This window comes from Dipteris shenzhenensis, chromosome 21 (assembly GCF_047967505.1).
Source record: "Dipteris shenzhenensis isolate YYH24624 ecotype China chromosome 21, Dip_SZ_1.0, whole genome shotgun sequence".
Taxonomy (NCBI): domain Eukaryota; kingdom Viridiplantae; phylum Streptophyta; class Polypodiopsida; order Gleicheniales; family Dipteridaceae; genus Dipteris; species Dipteris shenzhenensis.
Genome location: NC_141616.1, coordinates 8230015 through 8256912, shown reverse-complemented (window position 1 = coordinate 8256912; position 26898 = coordinate 8230015). Strand labels below are relative to the sequence as shown.

The following is a 26898-nucleotide window of genomic DNA, read 5'->3' as shown; positions in this document are numbered from 1 at the left end:
ATCATCCCCTCTAGCACCTTCCACTCATCTATTGGTGTCTGTGACCATTGTACGTGTGGAAGTACAACGTTTGTAGTAGTGCCGGTGATGATCACCAAGGCCTCTGTATCCCGCACAACCCAATCTTGCACAACAATCTAATCTGTTATAGTGGTCATTGCTTCATTGATGTTGGTGTCATCGGTAGTGATTTTCTTCAGTCCTTTGACTCCAACACTATCATGGCGGCAAGACACTCAAAGATGATGTACACGTGAAAATGAATGGGATTCAAACAACAAGTCACACCAAATTGGAACCTTGATTACACACTTGCAAGAATATACATCAACACTCATCTTCGTGTTACATGCCTTCTTAGAGGGCTTTAGTGGAATTTTGTGTGCTCACTCAAGCTCGCCCCCGCAAGGGATCTAATTGTGTGACTTATAGCATGCCGCCTACGACATCCATTCTCTTGCTTCAGTAGTGCAACTTCTCCTCAACACTCACTCTCCACTCGCTACTCCTGCTTCTTGTAACTTTGTTGTGCCACTAGGTCTCATCTCTCTAGCTCTTGGTGATCTAGACTCAGTTGGCCACTATGCTACATAGCTCAATAGTAGCAAGTACAGTCTTTAGCACCATCGAGTCATGCTTCCTTTATGATTTGAACTTCCCTCTTTCTTGCTGCCTTACAAACAATGGTTGTGTTAGTTTGTGATTGACGCATCAAATTTCTCGTAGTAGTCATCGAGATATATCTCCTAATTTTTAGCTAATTAGTCAAGGGCCTGAATCAATGCTTTGATTTTTCATTCACGATGTCAGTGAGGTTTCTTGCCATCTTGGTGTTAATGAAGACTCCTTTCTTTTATATCCCAATTTAGGTTGCCTACATGATTACATACCATATGGGTCCTCGACTCGGGACTCTTGTCTTCTAGAACACAGTCCAGATGTCTATTTGGAACCATGTTTCGGTTGCTTATCTGGATCCTAAATCTAGATGCCTCTAGGGTTATGTCTCCTTTAGGCAAGAATCCTACCTTTGGATCCCAATGTCAAAAATCTGGCTTCAATGAGAAGCCAAGATTCAGCTTGTTCTATCATTTACCTCTTTGTCCTCCTCATATGGGGGATCACATGTGAGGCAGTGATCTCCAACAATGTAATGGGCCAACGATATGGAACAACGTAATGGGGCAACCCATATGGAGAGACAACATTCCCATGCCCGCTTAAGGGGTCTCATCTTTTTTTTTTGAAAATAGTGAGATACTTTTTTTGAACTTTATTCCCTGTTTTTCTCTAATTGAATTTTTTTCGTTAGTTGTTGAGCCTCTAATGAGGTCACCTAGGCCTCCTTGGGCTTCCTTGTGAGTCCAAGCTCCTCTCTTGGGGCTTATCGCTAGCACAAACCTTCACATCTACCACTTAAGCTACTTTAAACAATGAGCTACCCTATGTTGCTGGAACAAGGATTCCAACTGCCACCACCAAAAACCTCTCCCTTTCACACACTCACATAGACTCTCCCTCACAAGATCCTCTCTCGCATAGGACACTTAACTCACAACTAAACATGGCTAAAGTAGGGGTTGACAAAATCTAAGGACTCACAAAATCAAAAAATCTGAGAGTAAAGAAGAAAGGGCTATACTAACACAAGATATTAGCTCTCTCAATGCTAGAATTCAGTCCTTAAACTAGAGCATTCTCTCTCAGCCTTGTGGAACAAGACACATCTTGCTCTCCCATACGTCCACTCAAAGTTGGACAATCCATAAGATCTCGGGATGTAGTGGGCTAGATCACTAAAAGCATGATGGAATATGATACACTTGGTGGCTATACAACTTTCCTAGGTCTAATTTGTGCCTTATGGACTAGCTCAACAAATATTAGGCTCTTATCACATCTTGCATGGCATACGTGTGTGTGTGTGTGTGTGCACATGCATGCATGCATCCATGTACATATGTACATATGCATGCATGGATGTATCTACATATGCATGCATGCATGGATGTATTTATACGTGCCTATACACTAGCAATATAGGATCTTATGGAATTGACCTAATGTTGAAGGGTTAAACGCAATAAAGGATGTATATGTGTTTATATTAAAACATAAAGATGTAACTTTTTGAGACCACGTCTTAGGTACAACCTCATCTCCAAATAAATAATTGTGGATAGGAATTGATGCTTGAAAATACTCATTTTCTAAATGTACGGCTTGAAACTAGAATTAGAATGACTATGATAAATTTGGTTAGCATGCTATGAATAGTTTCTTAGCCTCATGTGAGTGCTTCTATGAAGATTGAAAAACGACATAACTTAATGATAATAATCTTACTTCTCTAATCATTGATCATGATTAGAAAGGCTGCCCTCATGCAACAACTACTTGCAAAGTTAGTGCCAAGTGCAAAATAGATTGGATGGATGTGCCTTACACAACTACATTCCCTTGTCCTTCCAATGCATGTTCTTCTCTCTTCTCTAAAGAATTTGGTTTTCATCTCTTTTTGTGAGCAAATATCTTTTTTTCTTAGTGATGTACAGTTGTATTTACAAAACACATGTTAAGTTATCTTTGTGGAGTTCACGAGAGACGTTGGGGATGATCAAGCTTGAGATGGTTCCTTTGTACGTCGTCATCTAAAAGACAATTTGGTGAATTGTTTACAATAAGTGTGAGCTAGGATGCGAAAGATTCTATGCTTGTTATGATGTAGGATCTATGGGCATTTACGTCAAGGAACCAATCCATATGGAAGGTTTCGGTCACTTTTCAAGGATCTTCCATGTAGAGGGCATGTATAATAAAATTAAACATCCTATTTACATTAGTATTTAGTACTAAAGAGTACATATGATAGTGTCACATGATCCAAACTCGTGATAGAAGAGAATCTACGCACCGCCTTTCTCCGAATCCATCGAGACCTTAGCAAGCCAATTGGTTGACTATGTCAAATGCTTGAGAAGCACACTGGTGATAAGACATTTCCATTTCCATTTCTAGCCATCTTGGAGAGGCCATTGATAGGTGTAGGGGAACTTGCCATGTTGCACTTTCATTTGCAGGCCATGCGGCCACTATATCTGGGACAGTCAGGAAGAGAGGTGCCCAAGTGCAGGTTGCGAGAAATTTGCTACCGCAGAGGAAGACAAGAGCGAAAAATGAAGGCTTTTCTCAAATGTATAGATTCCAAGGGTGCTAATGAGGCTTTGGGGTGCTACAAATCAAAGCAAGGTGCGGGGGGAGGGTAGTTGGGCGATGTGTATTGAGAGGACTGTTAACGGAGAGAGGGTAGTCATAGTTTTAGAAACGTGCTTTTCGGGGCCCGGGCCATTGCATGGAAAAAGGGGGTATTTTGTGGGGCGCAGCGGCGAGAATAATTGGGCCTTTATGTCCCAAAAAAGCGGCGAGGAAATCATGCTGATATAATTTTAAAGTAATTTTTTATTGTTCGCTGAGTTGGAATGATTTTGAACCGTGCGATCGAGTACTCTCTCGTGCCTGCACGTGTCACGCCTCTATTGCCGCACGAACACGCTGTGTAAACCCTATCCCCCAATGGAGTTCTCTATTATTAGCAAAAAGGCCGCCTCCAAATATAGGTACCCTTTGGACAACACCACTATCAAGGTTCACATCATTGATGGGAAAGTAGGGTATGTAGCGAGAGGGACGCTGCCATCCCTATAATTGGTATTGTGTCTTATTACAACCTTTGAAACCATGATTTGTTTTGTCTAAAATTGCTCACTCTCATTTGAGCTAAGGAAGACACAAAGGAATGCTCCATCTTCAATGTACATGTTCTCTTTCTTCCAATCACGAGCTTGACCTTGAGAGGGTATATTGAAAACCCTCAATCTCCTCAAGTAGGCCACACACTAGTGAAAAAGGCTCTTGAAGGAGCAATACATATGGAAACCCCCCAAATCGCCAAAAGTCGGCTACTTACTCATGTAGGCTACTCACTCATGTATGAGCAGTGAAAAGGCTCTTCAGGCATGCAATACTAGGCAGCAATACTGAGAAGGCCCATGAGAGCCACGTGGGAAAGGAGGTAAAGATGCTGGGTCCGAGGGGTATGATGAGCAAGTCCTTCCTCTTGTCTTTAATGAGACAGGTGTCGCTACCAATCAAGTCACTTTATCAAGTACGACCTCCACCGCATGAGCGAAAAGGTGGGATGGGAGGCAGCACTGGGCAGATGGGGGGGCTGGTAGACGGGGGCGATGGGGGGAGGTAGCAATTGGAAGAACAAAGGAGAAGGGAGGGGGAGGGGTTGAAATGAGATACAAAGGGGTATACGGAAAATATACTGTATGGTACAAAGGTGGGGCCCTTTGAAAGAAAAACTCGTAAAAGGTAAGGGTTGACGTCAGCGGACGTCACGGCGCCGTGACGGAAGGGGCGGGCCAACCGGTAATCAGCGGTCAATTTCGTGAGGGCAAGGGCGGCCAAACCTGTAGTCAGCGGTCAACATCCGGGCTGCAATTTGCAGGTGTCCGAAAAGTCCTTGTCTGAGACAGACGCATTGTCCGTGCGACGTACGCCAGCCGCCCTGGTCCCACAAACCATCCCGTGGGCCCCATCCCAAGACTCCCCACCACAACCCCACTCCCCTTGCCCTCCCCAATTATTTCTTGCTTTCCTTTTTCTTGTTTCTTTTCAAGTGTGGCGAGGGTCATGTGTTCTCGTCACTCCACTACAGGCTCGCCTTCCTTGACCCTTCCGCCTCATCCAGATTCCATGCCTCATTACAGAAAAAAATAAATCATTGCCCTTCTTAACCCCCCCCATAAACTAGGTACACGCGTAGGCACATGGATCTTGATGAAAATATTGTAAACCTAAATGACACTAATCAAATAATAAGATAATTCCAATTGTTCAAGAGATGATGCCAGTAGCTTGCCTCCCATAAACCAAGAGAGAGAACAAGACTTTCAATGGAAACTCATAATGTGGGAATTATTGGGCAAAATTCAAAAGGACTGTCAGTGAGAACTCATAATGTGGGAAAAATTGAAGAGCACTTTCAATGAAAACTCATAATCTGGAAATTACCAGGCAAAATTGAAGAACATTCTGAAAACCGAGGTGCCTAGGACAATGCCGATAACATACAAACCAAGACAATGCTTATGAAATCAGAGATCATTGTGTTAAAGAATTCATATGAAGAAGTGTCCCAAAAGATATGAATATTGGAGATTAGTAGGAAAATCAATCAAGTTAAGTTTAAATGTTAAAAGTTTTCCAAAACATTTCAACTACTCTTTGAAGGCCTTCATCTCATACTACATAGTGAAATATTAAACCTTCATTGTCTACAAAATGATGATCCCCCTTCTCTTTATCTTGATGGAATCAACTTCTCTATTAAATGTGGGAACTTGAAAATATGGCGATTAACTCTTGCACGTTTACAAGTCTATTGCTCACAAAGAGGAGGGGGGAAAAAGTCCAAAGCATCGTTGTCAAAGTATAAATCTTTTTTCATTGCTTCTTGACAATTTATAAAAATAAAAGGTAGGCGTAAGGTGCTTGCTTATCTAAAAAGCAATTGGCCATGCTTGACTTGCAGATTCCCACCAAGCGCACTATGTGGTCCTCTTAAGATGGCATGCAACTGACATCATTTTGGTGAGTCCAACATTTAAGTTGTTGAGCTCATGATTAGAATTTCAAAATATCAAATAACCCATCATAAGGGCCTCCAACATGGAGAGGCGAATCTAATTTCAAAACTTGACACTAAAAAATGTATGTTTCAACATCATGAATCCGTCTTTCACACGCAACACAAAAATGTGGGACTAAGAGGTGTTTGACTTTATATCGTGACAGAGAACTCTTCATTTACGTGACACGTCGTTTTGTTAAAAAGGGGAAAGCTCTTGTCCTACTTTTACTGTGTGCTTTTACAATCTATTATTGTAAGTGACTATGTAGGAATCTCTTATAGAGAGAGCTTCATAATCAATTGCTACTTCTCAACTTTTGTCCCTACATATTTGAAAAACAAATATTCACTAAAATTGAGGTTGTACATTTCAATCCCAATGTACCTTTATGAAGGAGTCTTTCCACATGCACACAGAGAGAGAGAGAGAGAGAGAGAGAGAGAGAGCTTGGGTCTCCTTGACCCATGCTAAAAGAACGGTTTGCCATTCAGTGAAGACTTTTCAACACTTGTACTACTAGCTATGAAAACCTTGCTCAAAAGTGTCGTTAGCGAAAGGAGGGGGCAAACATAATAGAAAAGTCTTGTTGTATAAGGTTTAAGACATGTGCAACTCTCTTTAAAGAAGCCAAAAGGACTTAGTAACATCCATTTTTCAAAGAAAAGTATGCTCCATGGAGCCAAACTTAATACAATGAATATTCATGGTATTCTCGAGGAAAGAGAGGAAAAGGATTGAAGCCTTGACATGCTACCTTTCAACCAACATGAGTCTTGGCACATGTTACAAAGTTCAAACATAAATCACCTCCATCTTAAATAATTAAACACTAGAACGACACAAGTGACAAAGAGAGCGAGTGAAACGATAAAACAATTTTGAGAAGCAACGACCAAGATTTGAGGGGTGTTGCTGTAGCACATGACTTGGGCAAAGGGTGAGTGAGTTGCATGGGAAGATTGGGATGGGCGAATGGATGTTGATCGTGTGAATGAAAAAGAAAACCCGAGATCCAGATCCAGCGACAATTCGAGGTCTTATGATGATTAGAGGTCTCCTCTTCCCAGAGTTCCGCTCACATCAGAGTGATGAACAGAGGTTAAGAAGTATAAAAGATTACGATGGCAGGGATTAAAAAACAGGGAGGTAAGGTGCGGGTGATTTGACAAGAACTGTGGGGAGAAGACGTTGAGATAAATGGAGAAGATCAATCAATCAGTAGTTGGGGTGATGGGTTGAGAGCAGGAGGAGAGCTGAGACGATGAAGATGATGGATTGGAGCAGGTGGGTGCGGAAGCAAGCAGCACAGGGCAGATGGCAACAACTTGCACAAACAAAAGCAACCTCCCAGATCATGCTGCACAGACACACAAACAAAACAACAAAAGCACCTCCGCCTTCCCCTTTAATTTATCCTGGCAGTATTCTTTTTTTCTTATGCTTCACTGTCTCCAAAGCTGGCTGCTCATATCTATATATCTATCTTTGTCCGAGCACTCTCAGTCGTCGTCATGCTGAGGTGGGCGATCATTTTAAGAGGAGGCGTTTGATTGATGGTGTGTGCGTGTTGGGGCGGTAGTCTTCCAGCCTCGAGGGATTAGAAAATAGAAGATGGGTCGTGGGGATGAGCACAGTGTTCTCTTGAGATGCGGCAGCAGCAGTGACAGGGAGAAAAGGATAGCTGTTGGGGTGTTTTGAGAGTAGGGGGAATGCTTCTTTTGGGCATGGAGAAGATTTTAGGCATGGCGTGTTTTGGGAGGGGTATCAATCAATTGGCACAGCTTAATAGTACTACAGCTATATCTCAAATTCAGCTCAAGCATCTTCCATCCATCCATTTAAAACAATCATATTCAGCTCAAGCATCTTCCTTAAAGCCATGGGTGAATTTAGGGGCATGTGGGTTGTTTGAGCCTAACAACTCAAGTGTCAACAAAACTAGAGAGATTGTGAAAAGGCAGAATATCAGTGCTAGAAAAAAAAAACCCCTTTGTGTATTTTGCATTGGTTGAACTTGAGAAATATTGGTTAGGATCCCACCTTGTCTGTAAAATATGAGCTAAAAACCGGCAAAACCATCAACTTTTGAGATGTAAAAGCTGGTTGATTGGATTTTTGCACCGGTCGAAACCGAAAAAATGCCAGCTTTTTTTAAAATATCAGCTCAAAACCATAGCTTTCGAGGTGTGAAAACCGGATGACTTGGAGGTCGCCGTCGTTTTGATTGGTTGGGAAAAAAATTTTCGTGCTAGCAAATGATGATGCAAATCAGAGGGGTAGGGTCAAGAGCAAAATAAACTGATGCTGCAGCAAGTTATTAGCAACATAAAAAACAGCAAAACAAACTGATGGTGCAGCAGAGCAAGTTACCATAATAAACAAGAGCAAAACAATGTGATGCAAGGTAGCAAACACAAACAAGAGCAAAACAATTATTTCTGATGCTGCAGCAAGGTAGCAACATGAACTGGTTGGCTTGTTGTGGGATTCCATTTGCATTAGGAGGCAGGCATTACCAAATTGTCCACTGTGGAAAGCTTCATATTTTCTTCACCATCATAAGCATCATCATCAACAACAGCAACAGCAACCGCCTCTGCATTTCTTCATCAGTCATCACCCACCCCCATCAATATCACCCCTGCCCCTTCTTCCCTCCACAAACATCAATCCTCCTGCCTGCCTGCCCGCTGCTTGCTCCTCCTCCAGCCATCAATCATCTCACCCATGTATCTCAAATTGACACACCAGCTTCCTATTGCTAGCTCTCTCCCTCTTGAGAAAGACCCTTCCTCGGCCTCCCTTTCCTCTCATCACCATCTCTGCACAGCTCCAAAGCTCTCCATCCAACACACCATCTCTCTCTCTGTCCATCTCTCTCTCACTCAATCTGACACACTTCCCCATATTCTTTCTGACTCATTCTCCCCAGGTTCCCTTCCTTGCACCCCCCCCCCCCCCCCCCCCCGGCTCTCACCAACACTCCATAGCCATCTGCCCATCATCATGAAAACAGTCAAATCACCTCTTTGCATCTCCCATCCTCCCCCCCCCCTGCAGCAGCAGCAGCACCTGCACAGCTTCCTGCTTTTGCTTTGAACCTCCCACGGCTTTTTATTACCACAAGCAAACACCTCTCCTTTTCTGGGCACTCCCACAACGGGATTGCCCTTCCTGTTCAAGCTCGCTGCCCCGTCCCCTCTACTCCACCGCCATCACCCGACTTTCACAGGGGCTTTCCTGCTTTCTTTAGCCCTACTTTCTGTCCCTGTTTCCGAGAGCCTTGCCGCCCTTTTCACCGAGGGAGGCGAAAGGGACAGTGGTGTGGTAGTGGTAGTAGCAGCAGAAGCAGCTGCTGTGGTACTACTTTGATATCTTCCCCACAGATTCCAGAAGAGGGAGTGTAGACAGTGGGCCGCGTGCCTCACTTCCTGCCTTCGTGTGGGTGTGTGTGCAGGCGGCCGTTGTGCTCATACGGGCTTCATTGGTTGCCATCCCCATACCGTAATAATCATAGTAATCAACATCGTCAGTGGTTGTATCACTTGTTGTATACTACTCCCCGCTTGCGCTTCCCGATCACCTGCGTCGCATTCATATCCTGCTTCATGCGACTCCCTCATCATGCTCTTCTCCCCCTTCGAGCTGCCGATTGAAAAGCCCATTTCACATCCTTGATCGAGACCGGAGCAAGGATTACGGCTCTGGGCTGGCTCATCAGCCAGTGTCGCTCTGACTCCAAGGTACACCGACGAGCCTTTTTCCCTTCTAGTTTATGATGATGGCGTTGTCCGCTCAGGTCTGTGATGTCCGACGATCTTGATCGCGTAATAGGAGGAGCAACGAAATTAATGCTTCTTGGTTTCCGGGGGCCTTTTCCTGCGAGTGTGCCGTAAAAATGCGTAGCAGGAATCATACTCTTAACATCTGTGTGTTTCGGATGTTGTCTCTACCTTGTGAATGGTCTTGCTTGGCCTGATTCTGTCATGTTTGTCAATAATTGTGCTCAGCGTAAGCAACACGAGGGATTAGTGTAGGGGTTAGTGTTCTTAGTTACGACACAGAGCCCAAGTCCGGTCCTCCTCCCGTCGTGAGAAATCCGATCGGTTGATGTGTGCAGCCTGATATAACAAGGAAAAACATGAAAGGTTTTCACCCCCAAGGCTCAAGTCGAAAACTGCTTTAGTACGTGGTTAAAGGCGAACTGTAAGTTACAGTCATAACAATGACGAGTTTTGTGATAGCTTGCCCAGCGAATGGCTTTCAAGCTGAAAAAGCGAGCGTTGAGGGTAGCTTCTTTACGTCCGGGAGCCAATTCCGACCCTTTCGTAAGGAAAAGCCCCTCCGAGGCCGTTCGTCTCTGTGAAAGGGTTCATCAGAACATTTTAGATCTCAAATCCTCCGTTATGTTTTGGCTGCCCATCAAGGAGGCCGGATTTGCTCATGGAGGAGACGAATTTTGGTTCGTTGTTGTAGGCGTCTCGTGACGCTGCAGTTCAGTGAGTTTAGGATGCGTTGAGAAAGCAAGTTAATGGAGGATGGGGGAACTTAATGGCATCTCGGTGAGCCACGACCAAAATCGGTCGAGTCTGATATTTCCACTCTGGTTTTTCAGACGTCAAGTCTAATGTGTGAACGTAAGCTTGAATTCACTTCTCTCGTTATTAATTTTTTAAAGGTACACAGAAAGCGGTCAAGCCGAACTCTACCCATCTTGAGACAATGTTTCATTTCGGTTCAGAGAGTATCTGCAAAAGCAAGATTTCAGCATTTTCCTAACAATAGTTGCCTCGATTCCATATAATGAATTGAAGGAAAAACCATGTTTTGCAGCAGAAGTATGATTCAAATCTGCTGTAGATTACAGCATCCTGTGAAAGGAGCGTCAGATGCAAAATCTTGTGCATTGAGTATCAGTTCTTGAGCTAAGGCAGCTGGAAAAGCAGTTTATGGCCTTGACTGTGGAATTTGAACGTTCAGGCAGCAAGCCAGTTTTCAAAGCCCCTAGAAATGGCCTGTTTAGCCTTTTGGACCCTTAGGATGGTCCTTTGTGCAGTTGTACATGATAATCACGTGGTGGAGAGTCACAAATGTATTGCCGAGATCGCAGCAGCTATCCACACCTGTGTTGTGATGCGTGACAACCTATACCTGTTGCTTCGAATACTAAATTCCATGCTATGCACAATCCTTCTGTGTACTTGGCTTTAAGTTTGACTCGGAGAATGCTCTTCACTGTGCTGTGTATTGGTGATAACTCTTTAGTGCATGTTCATTAACTTAAAGATCATTGGTATGTATTTGTAGCATTATTTGGAAAATTTTGGGGAGAAGTCTTCAGTTTGGGAATTTACTGGAACATCATCGTGAGAACTCAATTCTTCAAGAAGTCTTGCTGATGCTTCATTTGCATTCTCAGTTATTTGGCTAAGTTTTTGCTCTCCTCCAGCCTTGTTTTGATCATTGCTCAAGTGGTCATTCTTTTATTTCGGTCATGTTTTTGTCTCCAGTGCAATGTTTTTTCCATGCTTTTTGGGGGCTCTTGGAAGAGACAATGCTGCATGTTCACCTCTTGAAATGAATCAGTCTGCTGTTGCTGGATTCTGAGCTATCGATGCCTTTACATCTTGGGGCACACGTTACTTTGTTCAGGAACAAGGGTATCTCCAGCCCAATAGTTTCAACTAAGGAATCATTGCTAACATCTATGCTAAGGCATCGAGCCAATGGCAGCTTACGTGTGGGTGTAGATTGGAACATAACTGCTACGCCTACTCGAAGGTTTCGAGTAGGTTTCTTTTGCTCATATTGTGGGTGGTTCTAAAAACTCTCTCAAGGTTTCTTTTGCTCATATTGTGGGTGCAAAATCAGAACCAGGTCATATGATCTCGAGGTGGAGAGGGGAAGATGGGCAAGACCTAGTGTACCAAGAGAGGAAAGAGTATGTAAAATCTGCCCCGCAGGAGAAGTAGAAAATGAGCAGCATGTACTCCTGACATGTCGAGCATATGCGCAAATCAGAGAATGTTATAGTGGCAATAGAAGCAACCTGAAATCCCTACTGGAGTGGCCAGCCAAAGAACTAGGCAACTACATAAAGGAAATTTTAGAATATCGCAACAAAGTACTTGGTCTAGCACACAGGCTAGCACAACAAGTACTCACTGCATAGCACATTTATGCTTTTATTTATGCTATTTTCTTTCAATGGATGTAAACAATCACTACTTGTTCATAGTGTTCATTGTCCCATAGATCCTAAAGGGTCTCACGAGGATGTTAATACAATCATATCATCTCTCTCTCTCTCTCTCTCTCTCTCTCTCCTGCTTTTCTTCTTTTCCCCTGCCTTCGTCTTTTGTAAGATTGGATATGTTATAGTTCTTGGAAAACATATATGCATTAAAGTCAACCACAACACCTTGGACTGTTACTTGGAAATTAAGTGTGGCGTTTTCTTCACATTTAGCTTGAGGTTGTGTGCTTAAGAGAGAAATTATGGCTTTTAGCGTTAGAGGTTTCTTGAAGCCACTCGAGACTTTATGGGTCCTGTCCTATCTTCACAGTGTTGGCTATGTATGGGGTCTTCATGAGGTTTTTATATTTGCATTGACCTTCCCATTGCCTCCTGGTCAAGCTCTTACTAGTCTAATGGGCATTGGGGATACCATGCTTAGAGGAAATCATGCCCTCTTTGGCAAACGAAAGAGAAGTACAATAATTTTGGGAAGGGAAGATTTGGACCCTTTTTTGAGTTTTATCATAATGGCTGCTTGTCAAATGTGCAGCCAAGATTAAGAGCCTCTGTCCCATACCATAAGCGTTTACCCCAAACGATGGCCTTCTCAGGCTCCACCGCTCCAACGCCACTTGGACTACATGCTTGGGAAGGTGCTTTCCAAAAGTCTTTGTGCAATGAACATAGTGCTTATAAATGTAAGCCATGCTCATCTATATTCGGCATCATCCATGCATAGTTACCTTGGTGGCATCTACTTGATGCATATTTCCTCATATGCAAGTATACTCATTCCGAGAGGATCTAGTGCACATAGCCCAATGGCCCATTAGAAATCCACTTTGCTCCCATGCATGTATTATTTTTAAAACAATATTTGCACTCTGGGGGCTTAGTATTAGTCAAAATAGCTCGTGATCTTCAAGCTTGGGAGTGGTTTACCGATGGGTAGTGGGTCCATGAGCTTGCCCAAACCCAAGGACAAACTCGTGCATGTACTATAGTTCAGTTGAATGGGGGTGCAGCAAGGCACATATCATTACATGTTGGTAGCAATGACTAACATAGGTTTATTAACGTGATCTCACTTGAGCTTTGGTGAGGACATAAAATTGAGATTGAGAAGGGTGATTTTGTAAAGCTGACTCTCTCTCTCTCTCTCTCTCTCTCTCTCTCTCTCTCTCTCTCTAAACTCTTTGTTCTCTCATCCTAGCTCTAACCTTACTAGTTGCTCCCTACCAAATTCCGACTCTCAATAAAACACGACGTAGTGCTCACAAGTATTCATGGTTTGTTGTATAATTGGCCCACTTGCCACATGTCGCACTTCCAAGCACTTCTACACTTTAGGTAGGGTCAGCTATATGTCATTCCTCATGTCATCACCAAGCTCTCATCAAACCCTATCACTTGGGCCCTATTATGAAACTATATAAATGAAGCAAAAAACAAAGGAAGAAAGGGAGTTTGGAAGTGAATTTAAACAAAATTAAGAGTGAATGAGAAACATAAAAATCAAAATAACTTAGTAAGGAAGGGTCATGAGTACCCAAGCACATGCTGCCATTTGGGTTTCAAAAGGTTCCGGAATCTTGCATTATGAAACTATGTACATTTTGTCCCATAGCCTTGTTAACTTAAAACAAGATTGGTTTTCACAGAAGAGCTCCCATTTATACAAATGTCTTCAAGCTGAATTTAATCATCTCTACTCTTCATGATGGAGTTTATGGTTTTTCAGCTTTGTGACTGCCATGGGGATTGAAATTGCACACTGTGTTGTGTTGTGTTGTCTTGGTATTGCGATAATTCTTTTTATCTTAAATGGTGCGTTGCCCTATCAGCTAGATTTAGGTGCCCGTTTGGGAGAGACTAAAATGAAATCGTTTAGACTTCACAAGCAGTTGTATCTTCAATGAAGAGATTTTGGACTGCCTTTTGATTAGCCTTCTCCTTTCGTGCTAGCCTTTGTCATGGCTGAGTCTACCCTTCACCTCCGGAGTGTTGACAGAAACTCAGTACGAAGGCTTTGTATAAATGGATGCTCAAGTATGTGTGGGTGTGTGGATTTGTATGTGTTAGAGCATATTTTTATACTATGGTCTACACCCACTATTGGGCGCTGATGACGTCAGTGGGGATGTCATAGTAGCTAGTCCCTGCTATGCGTGATGGAGTTTATGGTTTTCAATCTTATGAATGACTATCGTGAGATTGAAACTGCATTATTTTGTGTTTTTAGAGGATGAGTTTAGGAATGTTCCTGGATTCATCTAGGTATATGCTTCTGCCGTACTAGCGGACATGCTTTCGTCCAAGTTGTGGTCTGTTGGTATTGCAATTATTCTTTCTATCTTAAACGGTGCGTTGCCCTATCCGCTAGATTTAGATGCTCGTTTGGGAGAGACTAAAATGAAATCGTTTAGACCTCACAAGTAGCTATAGCTTCAATGAAGAGATTTTGGACTACTTTTTGATTAGCCTTCTCCCTTCGTGCTAGCCTTCGTCATGGCTAAGTCTACCCTTCACCTCCAGTGTGCCGACAGAAACTCAGTACGAAGGCTTTGTATAAATGGATGCTCAAGTATGTGTGGGTGTGTGGATTTGTATGTGTGAGAGCATATTTTTATACTATGGTCTACACCCACTGTTGGGTGCTAATGACGTCAGTGGGGATGTCATAGTAGCTAGTCCTTGCTATGCGTGATGGAGTTTATGGTTTTCAATCTTATGAATGACTATCGTAAGATTGAAACTGCACTATGTTGTGTTTTTAGAGGTTGAGTTTGGGAATGTTCTTGGATTTGTCTAGGTATATGTGTTTGCAAAGGATGATCATGTTTTGGATTCATCTAGATATTTGTTCCCACTGTATTAGTAGACATGCAAATTTCATCTTGTGAAGTTTTTATCCATGTTGCGGCTTGTTGATATTATGATAAATCATTTCCATCTTAAATGTTGTGTTGCCCTATCAACTAGATTGTCTAAGAATTTTTTGTGACTAAAATGAAATTGTATAGTCTCCACAAGCAATTGTAGTTTGAATGAAGAGAATGTGGACTAGTTTTTTATTAGCCTTCTCCTTTAGTGCTGGCTTGTCACAGTTGAGTATGCCCTTTGCATCTAGAGTGCTAACATGAACGTAGTATGAATACCTTTGTATAAATGGATGCTCAATTGTGTGTGGGTGTGTGGATATGTATGTGTGAGAGCATATGTTTGGGTTTAAACCCATCATTGGGTGTTAGTGACTTCAGGAGGGATGTCATAGTAGCTAGTCCTTGCTATGCATGATAGAGTTTATGGTTTTCAACCTTGCGAGTGACTGGGATTTAATTGAAACTTGACTATGTATTATTTTGCCACAGGATGATTTTAGGCATGCTCTTGGATTCTTGTTCCTGTCGTATTCAAATTTCACCTTGTGAAATTTCCATCCATGTTGCACTTGTTGATATTGTGATAAATTCTTTCGCCCTATTAGCGAGATTGTCTAACAGTTTTTGCTCATTTGGGAGAGACTAATAATGATCTATACGGGCTTCTTGCCTACTTTGCCTAGTCCTTCACTAGATGTACCTTGATGTTCTGTATGCCTATTGTATTGTATTGGATCAGATCGCGTCTCCACATGAGGACGATAACACCAGGATGGCTGTATATGATTATGGTGCACATGTACGATGATATCATTGACTGTGTCTACAGTTTTCTAGCATGGGTTAGGATGCTCGCTTAGTAGCTCTACCCTTGTGCTCATTGTATCAGGTTTTCTTTCAGTCTCATAGACCCATCGTTTAGCAGACTTTAATAAACTCTCTCTCTCTCTCTCTCTCTCTCTCTCTCTATGCGCGCACGTGTGCACTAAGAATCTCAATCGGGCAATTCCGTGTTTCTTCTCACATGCTACAAGTTGAGACAAGACGAGCACAGGGCATTCCCAGTGAGAGATGGATCTGCACTTCCTGTTATATGAGACAAAGTCAAGGGAGCACTTTGCATTCAGGTGCCTTGTGTACTATGAGATCCGTGGACAACATCAGTGTCTATTTGTAGCGATTGTGACACACTCAAAGAGTTTTTGGCACATCCCAATCAACAACAGATGCCACTTTTCTTCTTGAGGCCCAGAGATAGAGAGATCAGCTCATGGGAACACATAGGAGACCACAGGAGGTACCCTCAGAGCCCAATGAAAGGACAAGCACAATTTTTTTCTACATTGACCCGAGTCAGGGACAGCAGGGGACCAAACGTACTGCACAACTTGATAGACATGACCCTCGGTGGACACTCATAGGACTATAGGCATCTCCTCTCTTTTCGACGTGGGGTGACATACCACTTGAGTGACAATAGCACTTGTTAGACGGCGAGCTACATCACAGAGGCCGCAAAAGAGGAGAGAGAATCTGGACAGATTGAGTATTAATCCATCACTGATCTTCTTCCCGATGCTAGCCCTCTCTGCATCTAGAGCCACTGACCAAGAGTCTTAAGGTTTCAATTTGAAATCCCGAATGAGAGCCTTGCCTTCACAGTAAACAGCCTGTTTACCCTCCTTTCTAGCTGTACTCACTAACTTAGTGGCCTTCTACATAAGTTGGGATCTATTTGTACTTCTGCTATTTATACTTCCGTACCTTTCAGTTTGCTGGATTGTTTGAGAATATGAACTCTGGTAGCTCTTGTTGCAAGTGCATAGTTGCAATGAAACACGTTTTTTATTTTTTGAAACGCTGCCAAAGGTTTGGAAAGGAAAAACACGTTCTTTTGGCAGTGGTTTTTTGGGACAAAAGCCCCTAAGGTTGATCAAAACAGTCGAAGGAGCAGTTGCCATCATGCTTTGTTGGAAAACGCCTTCCCTGCAGCCCTCGAGCTCCCTAGTACGTGAGTATAGGCGAGGGTCCCGTACGGGAGTACGGACGAGGGGATAGTATCTTGTTACATGTACATTGTTGCAAACTTGCTTTCTAGTTCGTAATTGTTGCTTTCCAAATTGCTGGGGCCAACTCTGAATGTCCGGTGGACTGCAAAGTGTACCGAATCTGCATCCGTCAAGCTGTCTCTCGCTATGGCGGAGGACAAAGTACATCAAGAGAAGAAACTCATACAAGCCTCTGTGGGTTGAAGCAAAGTGCGTGCTAGGGCCCTTGCTTAGTGCTATGCTAAGCTAAAGAGCTCAAGAGCTCAAATTCAAAACTCAAAACTGAAACTGAAACTGAAAACTGAGACTCAAAACCTGAAACTCAGTGCCGTGGTGGCTCTCCGGTGGACTGCAAAGTGTACCGAATCTGCATCCGTCAAGCTGTCTCTCGCTATGGCGGAGGACAATATGATCATTGTGGAAACCAAAGTGCTGATATGAGCGCACTTGTTATGGAGGGTTCATGGCATGATTTGCATAGGGTTGTGTGTGCGCTTGCGGAGCTGCTCCTTTGCTATGCTTAGGCTAAGACCAGCTCCATGCAAGACGTTGGTATTGGAGTTGGTTGCAGGGCTCTAAAATCCATGCGACCAATAAGCAAGCGCAATATGTGTCTTTCTCAAAATCAACAGCTCCCATGTCACATAGAATGCATAGTTTTGCATTAGGCAGCTGTTCTTCCCATCTATCATTATTCTCTTTTAATGCATGAGAGCTGGTGCAAATTGTTATATGGCACATCTATGTTTGTATTTGGATCTTCTAATATGCATCCACAAAATGTGGGTTGCTCATAGTGGTCTTTGTGTGCATCTTGCTCTCCTCTCCCACTCATGGCATAGCCCGTCAACAAGGTATGGCTTGGGCATGACAAGGGCCATCCTTTGTGTGATTAAATTAACAGCTTCTCTGTACTTTGTCTTGATATATAAGACTCCATCAATGTTTAAAAGTCTGTTTTTCTTAGTCTTTTTGGGTCTCACAAAGGTGAGCATCTCTATGAAGGTGACTTCTATTAGTGTAGCGAAGATCATGACCTTGGTTTTACAAGTTGACAATGTCGCAACTGTCACAAAAACCTTGTAGTGCCTGAGGTTTACTATGGCCAGATTGAAGATTGAGAGCAATGCTTGTGTGTGTGTGTGTGTGTGTGTGAGAGAGAGAGAGAGAGAGAGAGAGAGAGAGAGAGAATATTAAAAGTCTTTGGAAGACCAAAGGGTCTATGAGACCAAAAGAAAACTGATACAATGATATGAAGAGTGGAGCTACTAAGGGGGCATCAACACCCATGATGAGTACAAGAAGAAAAGTCCATAATCATGATCACAACAGCATCAATACATAAAGAGGAAAAGTGAGAGAGAGAGAGAGAGAGAGAGAGAGAGTCTATTAATGTCCACAGGAGACCAACAGGTCTATGGGACAGCAAAAACTAGTACATCTGCTTAGGGATGGCACATGTACCTAGAGTTTGTGAGCAAAAAAGCCAGCAAATAACTGTAGGTATTCTAAATAACCTGGACTCTGGAGTTTAGCTGTCATAGCTGCCAATTGCATCTTTTTAACTCTCTCACCTCCTGCTGTATGTAAAAAATCGGTTCATGTGTACAAACGATGGGTTGATTCATACCTCCTTGGTAGAATGTATGCGCATATGGAGAGGGTGTCTTAGCTGCAATTGTGGAGTACCATATTCTACTAGTTGAGGTCATTGGGGTAAAGGGGGATTTCGAGGGGGATTTCGATGAGAGGCTAGGCCACTCTATGCTGGCCATATCTAAAGTACCCCATATAAAGAAAATACTTGGAGACAAATAAAACAATACTGAAGACAATTAATGGCTGAAGAAGATATATATATCACAAACGGAACTCAGTACAAGTGAAGATATGAGAGAAGCTCTGGAGGAAGCAAACGTCAGTCCTAACAACTGTAGTGGACTTCTGCGTGGACTTCTGCACTAGCTCCACAAGTTGGAACTGAATCAAATCTGAGACAGCAAACTGATGCAGGGGTTGCTGCAGATTTGGAATAGAAAGAACATAATCTGGAGCGGAAGTTGGAGGTAGATCTGGAGCAGAAGTTGAGGGCAGATCTGGAGCAGAAGTTGGGACAGATCTGAAGCTAAAAGAAGGCAGATCTGGAGCAGAAATTGGAGTAGATCTGATGCAGAAAGGAAGGCAGATCTGGAGCAGAAAAGAGGGCAGATCTGGAGCAGAATGGAGGGCAGATCTGGAGCAGAAAGGAGGGGCAGATCTGAAGCAGAAAAGGAGGCAGCCAGGAGGCAGCAGAGGAGGCAGCCAGGAGGCAGAAATTGAGGCAGCAGAGGAGGCAGCCAGGAGGCAGAAGTTGAGGCAGTAGAGGAGGCAGCCAGGAGGCAGAAGTGGCTCAGGGTGTGCAGGTACCTCTGGAGCTGGAAGAGAGAAGATTGTGGAATACCTAGCCCCCCCCCTTTTAAATAGGAAGGGGCTTTTAGTCGGTCAACCAACAGGTTGACCGACCTGGTCAGATTTGACCGACCAGGTCAATCTGGTCGGCCAGATCTGGTCGGCCCAGCAAAAAACTTTTTTTAATAATTTTTTTTAAATTTTGTTTGACCTCTGAACCGGGGCTTTTGACAGATCTTTGGTTGTGGATTTTGCCTCCGATCCGGGGTTTCTTTGACAGGGTTCGGAGAGTCACCAGTGGTGTTTGTACCTGTTTATCCTGTCCTCGAGAATTGGAGATTGCCTGGCTCAACACCCCAGGCTGAAACTAATCCCCGGGCTGGGCTAGGAGTTCAGTCCAGTGCGGGGTTAAGGGCATCTTTACAGGTTGTGGTGTTGGCAGTAATCTTAAGAGCATTAAATGCGATATCACCATAACTGAACATTTGGAACACAAAAAAAGTACTGGGGACTTTGCTTGTTTCTGTTTAACTACATGTATCCTATGAACGTCCAACCTTAGAGTTAGCGCAGTTTCAGCTTTGATGTAAAATCAGAACGCAGTTTGCTAACAAACAATTTACTGGAATAACGTTTGCAGGCAGTAGCATAACAAACATACCAATCTATGCTTGGTGCGTTTGTTTGATACCTACTACGCGAGCTGTGATCTGTTCCTGCAGTTGTCTAAATTCAATGTTGCAAGCCGCCTCATGGTCACTTAACTGTTGTTCAGGTATCTCTTGGAGGTCACTCAGTAAAGAATGTTATAATCTGATTGTTTTCTGTTTACAGAATGGTATAGGTTCGGGCCATGGAAAATTATCAATTTTTGACGCCTCTCTCTGTGATTTGCCTTTGACAGGTTGAAACAAGCAGCTTACTTCACTGTCACCTTGTGTTTGAGCCAAAGCTTTACTAATGTCACAGTTTAGCTGGTGTTCAAAGTGTGCTCAGTCTGGGCCAGACAAGCACTAATTCTATACAAGAGACACAAAACATAAAAAAGTGCAACTGCAGGATTGAAGATACCCAGCATGGCATGAAAGTTTGCAATTGTCAGACTCTTACCAAACTCATCTGCAAGATATTGAACTGCATGTATTTTTGGAATTGAATGCGGTGAAGTATATTCAGGTTTTGGGAGGAAAATCAAGAACCTTTGTGATTTCCCAAAGTAGGCCATCAGTGAAACAATCCAGGAGGTGCCTATTTTAAAAACCTTTATGATATCATCAGATCCTTATAATTTTCCTATTGGAGCTGAGTTGTTGGCCAAACCAAGGGAAACTGCCAGCCATCCACACTTATCTACATCAGGAGTCATATCTGACAGTCCTCATGAAGCAAAAAACATCTCTCAAGGAGGCTTCTCAAGTCAATCAAGTGTGACTTCTCTTACAACAGAAAATTGGGGCCCTGCAGGTGACCAACTGGGATTTGAGAGTAGAGTAGGGCAAAGCCACCAAGAAACATCCCCTACCAACATCAGTAGGTTATCATCGTCAGTTAGTGTAGGAAGCAGTTTTGTGGTTGGTTCTGGATCCCCAAGTCCTCTTGGACCAACTGGTGGCAGAGGCAGAATGGCAACTTATCTCTCTGGTTCTAATGTTCAAGCAGATGGAATGCAGACACTCTACCTGATGAATCCTAGCTATACGTACAATGATACTTCCAATCCAGGCAATATGGTTCTAATCAGCCCCACTCCTGTGGGCCAGGGAAGCCCGCTGGGAAACCCCAGGCAACAACACCAGCAGCAGCAGCAGCACTACCTTGGATTCTCCCTTCCACCTGCTCTTAACCAGTCACCTTTATCTCAGCAGTCTCATATAGCTGCCATATCAAATTCAAACACTGGGCATCAAAGTGCCTCCTCAAATATTTTTACAGGCCGTGTTAATAACCATGGATATAACTGGAATGGGGGGAATGAGTTCTCATTCCTTCCTTCCAGTGAGATGACAGAAGACAATCACTCTTTGGCAGCTCGGCTCAACTCAGTGAACTCCGGGCAACAGGCAACTTCTGACATGTCTCAATATGCTGTGAGAAATCTTTCTCAGCCATCCCTCCAGGAACAGGCAGCATTGATTCCTAATGGTGTCGCACTTGGCTTGAACATGGAAAATCTTCAAGCTTCCACAGGTGCTGGCCAGATTCTGTCTCTTTCTCTTTCTCCACAGCAACCTTCAGTGATCCCAATGCAGTCCTTCCCAATGCAACATAGTGAATCGGGTGTAAGTAGTTGTCAAGGGTTTTCTAATTCAGGTGTTGACAATAGTCCAAGTAAGGGAGACAGGTTCCTTAACAGGGGTAGTTTGAGCTCATTCAAAGCCTCCTCGCGGGAGAACATGTTGGGAGCTGGGTTTCAAACTCAGCTGAATGGTGCAGGAAGTAACAGACAAGTAAGCATGATGTCAAGTGCCCCTACAATGGAAATATTTGGCTCAAAATACCTTAAAGCTGCACAGCAACTGCTCAATGAGGTGGTGAGTGTTGGGAGAAACATTAAGAGCAGCTCTTACAAACACACAAAGCTGCAATCTTGGATGGGACCTAGCTCTATTAGTGATGGGTCCTTAGTCAAAGATAGGAATCTGGGAGAGCCTAATGGAAAAGATGGAGCACCTACAGTCAGCTGGACTACTGGGAAAGATGGGGGTCCCATACTCACAGCTGTGCACACTAGTACTGCACGTATACCAGAACATAATCCTGAAAATGTTGTGGAGCTTACACCAGCAGAACGACAAGATCTTCAAATGAAGAAAGCAAAGCTTATGGCAATGCTTGATGAGGTATGAACATATACATTCGCATGACTCTAATTTAATTTAAGAGCTTATCTGGTGGCTAGCATATAGTAACATTACATGAAACATTTGGCCAGAATTCAAGAAAAGAAGCTTAATCTGTGATAGCACCAGGAGCATTAGAGTTTGATGCTGAGTTTGCAAATAGGATACTGCCCATGAATATATGCATTTTCATGACCATATGTTGTTATTCATGGAGTTGCACTTTTTGCATCAGTCCAGACTCCACATACAGAAATACCTTGACTTCTAATCATAAGTAGGAAGACAGGACTCCCCTTAAGGGCTTGGAATAGTATGGTGAACTATATCAGTTGGATGTCATAAGCTCATTTATGTGGTGGACATTCTAAATAAAGTTAGTTATGAATTGGACAGGTTGATCGGAGGTACAAACAGTACTACCATCAAATGCAGATTGTTGTTGCATCTTTTGAATCCGTAGCAGGTTTGGGTGCAGCTAGAACATATACTGCTCTTGCACTACAGACAATTTCAAAACATTTTCGCTGTCTAAAAGATGCGATCAGTGGTCAGATTCGTGCAACTAGTCGAGCACTTGGGGAGGAAGACCTCTCAGGACAAATGGGGGAAACATCAAGGTTACGGTTAATCGATCAGCAATTGCGCCAGCAGCGTGCATTGCAGCAGTTGGGGATGATGCAACAGCATGCCTGGCGACCACAGAGGGGCCTTCCTGAACGTTCGGTGTCAATTCTTAGAGCTTGGTTGTTTGATCACTTCCTTCACCCGTAAGTCGTGTGTGATGTTTTCTTTTTAATGGTTTGATACCTTGCTTTTGTAATTTCTCATCTTTTCTCAGGTATCTACTATCAGCATGTGTGTTGTTCTGCAATTACCTGTGCATTAAGAAACCACTTGTTTTGTCTAACCTAAGGTGACACTAATGCAAGTCTGGTCTTAGTTCACCATGTTCTTTCTCGGATAATTTTGTAAGGGAGATGCATATGAGTAAACAGCAGTATGTGGTTTTTTCTAATCCCTTGTCTTAATTATGACACCAAACGTGTCCTCTGGTTTGTTCAACCTCGGTTGGTGGACAGACCAAGTTTTTAATACTCTTGAAGGGCCTATTGCTGTCTGTCTAAAATTGCTTTTATATTTCAATCAGGTACCCAAAGGATTCTGATAAGGTTCTGTTAGCCAGGCAAACTGGACTTTCTCGTAGCCAGGTAAAGTGCAGCCTTTATAAAAAAAACCAATGTTGCTTCTTAAAGAAGTTACCTCATTGTATATAGAGCTCATAGATGAGGATAAAGCTTTTAAACACGATATCTTATTGGGACTGTGCTCGCAGGTCTCAAATTGGTTTATTAATGCCCGAGTACGTCTTTGGAAACCTATGGTGGAAGAGATGTACACAGAAGAAATGAGGGAAGGAGACATGGAAGGAGTAGATAAAGTAGCTCGGGACGAAGAAGAAAATATTAGTAAAGGAACAGGCATGGATGGTTCAGGTAATAGTGATAAGGTGGTGAAACAAGCAAAGGCGATCGATGCAAACAGTGGAGGATTTTCTGATCCAAAAAATGCGTCTGAGCATGCTTGTGACGTGTTACAAAGTAGGAACTTGACTGGCTCTTCTTCTGAAACATTTTTATTCCATGACAAGGACAGCATGAGGCAAGGAGTTAAGAAAGCTAGAAGTGGAGTGCAGGTTTCTACTTCCCTGTTGTCTCCAAATTCTAGTGCGCTGGTGGATTTCAAACCTGATGAAGGTAATGTTGAAGAAAGCCTGGAACACGACATCAAAATCAGGACGGAGGACAGGCACTTGGAAAACTATGGCATTCCTCAGAGTGGCTTTGTTCAACCAGACCACCAAAACCTTGGAAGTTATGGATCGTTTCAGGTCAGTGGCTTGAATAGGTACTCACAGGAAGGCCTTGCGACAAGGTATGCTGCCAATAGTGGGGTATCTCTCACGCTAGGCCTGCAGCATAGTGAGGGTTTGTCTTTGTCAGGAGCCCAGCAGCATTATATGCAAGGGCAGGGGCAGATATCGACAGGAAGGAGTCGAGAAGGTGGGGGTGCTGCAGCCACTTATTACAGCATGAATGAAAACAGTGCCGGGCAGACCAACTCTTACGAAGCTCTGAGCCTCCAGAATCGGAAGCGATTTGCAAGCCATTTTCTTCATCAGGACTTTGTTGGCTGAGTGGCCCATGCTTTTCCCATGGGTTATCTCTATTAAGCTCATCCCTGCTCTCTTGATAGAGCTATGTCTACTACAAATTGTAACCGTCCAGGATGTAGATTTCACAAGCCCTCTCCTCTGGCCTCTAGTAAGAGCATCACTGCCAACTATATATTCATTGTACCTCCTTGCACTCTTTGATAACAAATTCATGGTCCTCTATTCAGCGAAGGTGCACCTCAAAACTCTGTAAAGATATTGGCAGGCGTTTAGGTGGGAGAGTAAGTTTGTGCAAGCTGCTTCTTAGAAGAATGGCAGATCCGTGGCTTACCGTCGATAGGCGGGTGCTTCAGGAGCTAGCAATAGTACCAAGGTTGGAGCTCCATGTATGAAAAAGGAGCTGGCATAAATATGTAAAAAGGCACGGTTTCATTGAGCACCTATCATATGCGGATATGTATAGTATTCAAGAGTTAATCGCTGTTATTTCTGGTGGTGTTGTTTGTGCCATCCTCTTTGTTTCCTTTGTGGGGCAAGTATAATTTTTTTTTCTTTGTTTCCCAAAAAAAGAATCAACTATCAGAAGCTTTGAGAAAGTACAAATTCAGCAGTCCATGAGGCGCTGAAATGAAAAGATGCTAGCTGTCCTGTAGCCTGCCTTTCAGGGTCTGAGCTTATTGCCAATAACAATCCCAAAAGCGATCCATGAGAATATAGAAAATGCCAGCAGGGCGGGCCTTGGCAGAAATGATCGCCTTTTGGTGGTCTTCCTAGAGTCCTCAATATCCTACTTCCAAAGGGCACGCAGAATATAGACGATATGATGCCAAATACCAATGAGGGTGGTCGCAGATCGGTCTGCTGGCCCCCATTGCATCAAGCTACCCAGGTGTACCTGTTAAAAATCAACCAACAGAGGGTACGTTGTTACGCTCAAGTTCAGGCAACATGACCTCGGAAGGGTCAGTTGACATTTTCCTTTGTAAAGGATTAATGTTTGTATTATATTTATTTGGGCTTCATGTAAATGGTCAAAGGGGTTAATGTCAAGGTCCTTGATGAGGGTGACAAGGCACTGACTAGATGGGTCTAAGGCTATGGGTCTTAAATGCATTAAGTGGGAAATGTGCCTAGGGGCAAGTGAATAAATTGATATCCCAAGAGAGGGGTAGTAAATATGCATTGTAGAGGTACCCTAGAATGAAGACATGTGGCATACTAGATCCATTTAGGGAATTGGGCTTGGTGGAATATGCAAGCTGGAGCCTTCACGTAGGATTGTTGTTCTGAGAGTTTGCTACCACCAAGAATTGGCTGGGAGGAAAATTGAGTGCCTGCCCCGTGATTGATCGTTGACTTGGGAGAATTAAATAGGTTGTACGTTAGTGATCATGACATTTGGTATCAGAGCGTCAAGTCACGAAGGTCGTTTGGAAGCTTGTGCGGGAGGACTGCATGTATACAAGGAATTTGAAATCGTTCGTGACTCAAATATTGGTTCGAAAGGTTTGAACGATGAAGTAGCTTTGATATGGTGGCACGTTTCTTGACTGAGCGATGAGAAAAGGAGGGTGCGATGGGTGAAGCATATCAGGTGGTTGGAATTGTTACCTCGAATATGCATGATGCCTGCGTAGTGTGCGTCTGAAAAAGAAGCTCTCTATCGTTATCCACCTTAAGCTTGAGCAAACGTTAAAAGGTCGAGAGTCTTGTGGGGAGCCTGGCAGACCATAGAGATTGCATGGGTGCAGGAGTTCATGTTGTTATAGTGTTAGATTGCTGGTGGTTGGTGAACTTGTTCGTGATCGTCGTGATTGACGAATGCTATGCCCATATGGTTGTTCATCGCTTCGTTGCACAACTCAACGCACTAGCCTTAGTCTGTTGGGAGCCTCGTGTGCAGTAATAAAAGAGAGATTGGAGCCTGGGTATTTGTTTATAACAGCTGATCTTCTCTTGAATCCAGCGTAAAGGCAGGTGGTCAAAGGACAGATTATAAATACAGATTGGGAGTGGCTTACAAGGACTAGTTGATCTCTTCATGCAGCAGAAATATGACCAGGGAGCTTTGTATGCCTTTTAAATTTTGTTGGGGTATATGCTGGTTTATTTGCCCTCAGTGTTTGAGTTATTTGAGATTGCAGATATTTCCCTAGCATAGGGAAAAGATATTCATCTTGGTTCTCAGCTATTTTCAGTTGATGGTTGCGCCTGTTTAGACACCTTTTGTGGATGTGAGATTGAAGAGCAGTTTGTAAATACAGTTTTAGGCGGTGTTTTATTTATTTATTAAAAGAAAAAAAAACACCCATGGACCTAAATGGAAGTTGAAGCAAAAGCTTCTAGGGTGGATCCCATAGAATCGGGAGTCCGGTCGACCCTGCAGGTGTCGCGCCCAGCAGGCATACACTATCTGGTAGAATTGCATTATTGGAGGATGCCTTGCAACAGATTTTAGCTTAACAATTGCAAGCAAATGTAGGGCAATTCGAGCTCAGAAAAATGGTTCATAGTATGTCTGCTAGACCATCTCATGAAAAGAAGGGTAAAGCTCCAATGGAGCTTGAATCTAGTGTTCATACGGTCGAGCCTAGGAGGGCTAAGGTGCCTAATATTGCCAATTATAG

General features: G+C 43.3%; 1 protein-coding gene across 1 annotated transcript; it reads left to right on the top strand.

Moving 5' to 3' along the window:
• Positions 1–8391: 8391 nt before the first annotated feature.
• LOC147888447 (uncharacterized) lies at positions 8392–24759 on the top strand. The gene is made up of 6 exons (XM_087392745.1): positions 8392–9442; positions 19896–20030; positions 20160–22095; positions 22492–22865; positions 23246–23306; positions 23432–24759. Exons 3-6 carry the CDS (start codon positions 20521–20523, stop codon positions 24290–24292), a joined length of 2871 nt encoding a protein of 956 aa, XP_087248871.1. The 5' UTR covers positions 8392–9442; positions 19896–20030; positions 20160–20520; the 3' UTR covers positions 24293–24759.
• Positions 24760–26898: the final 2139 nt, after the last annotated feature.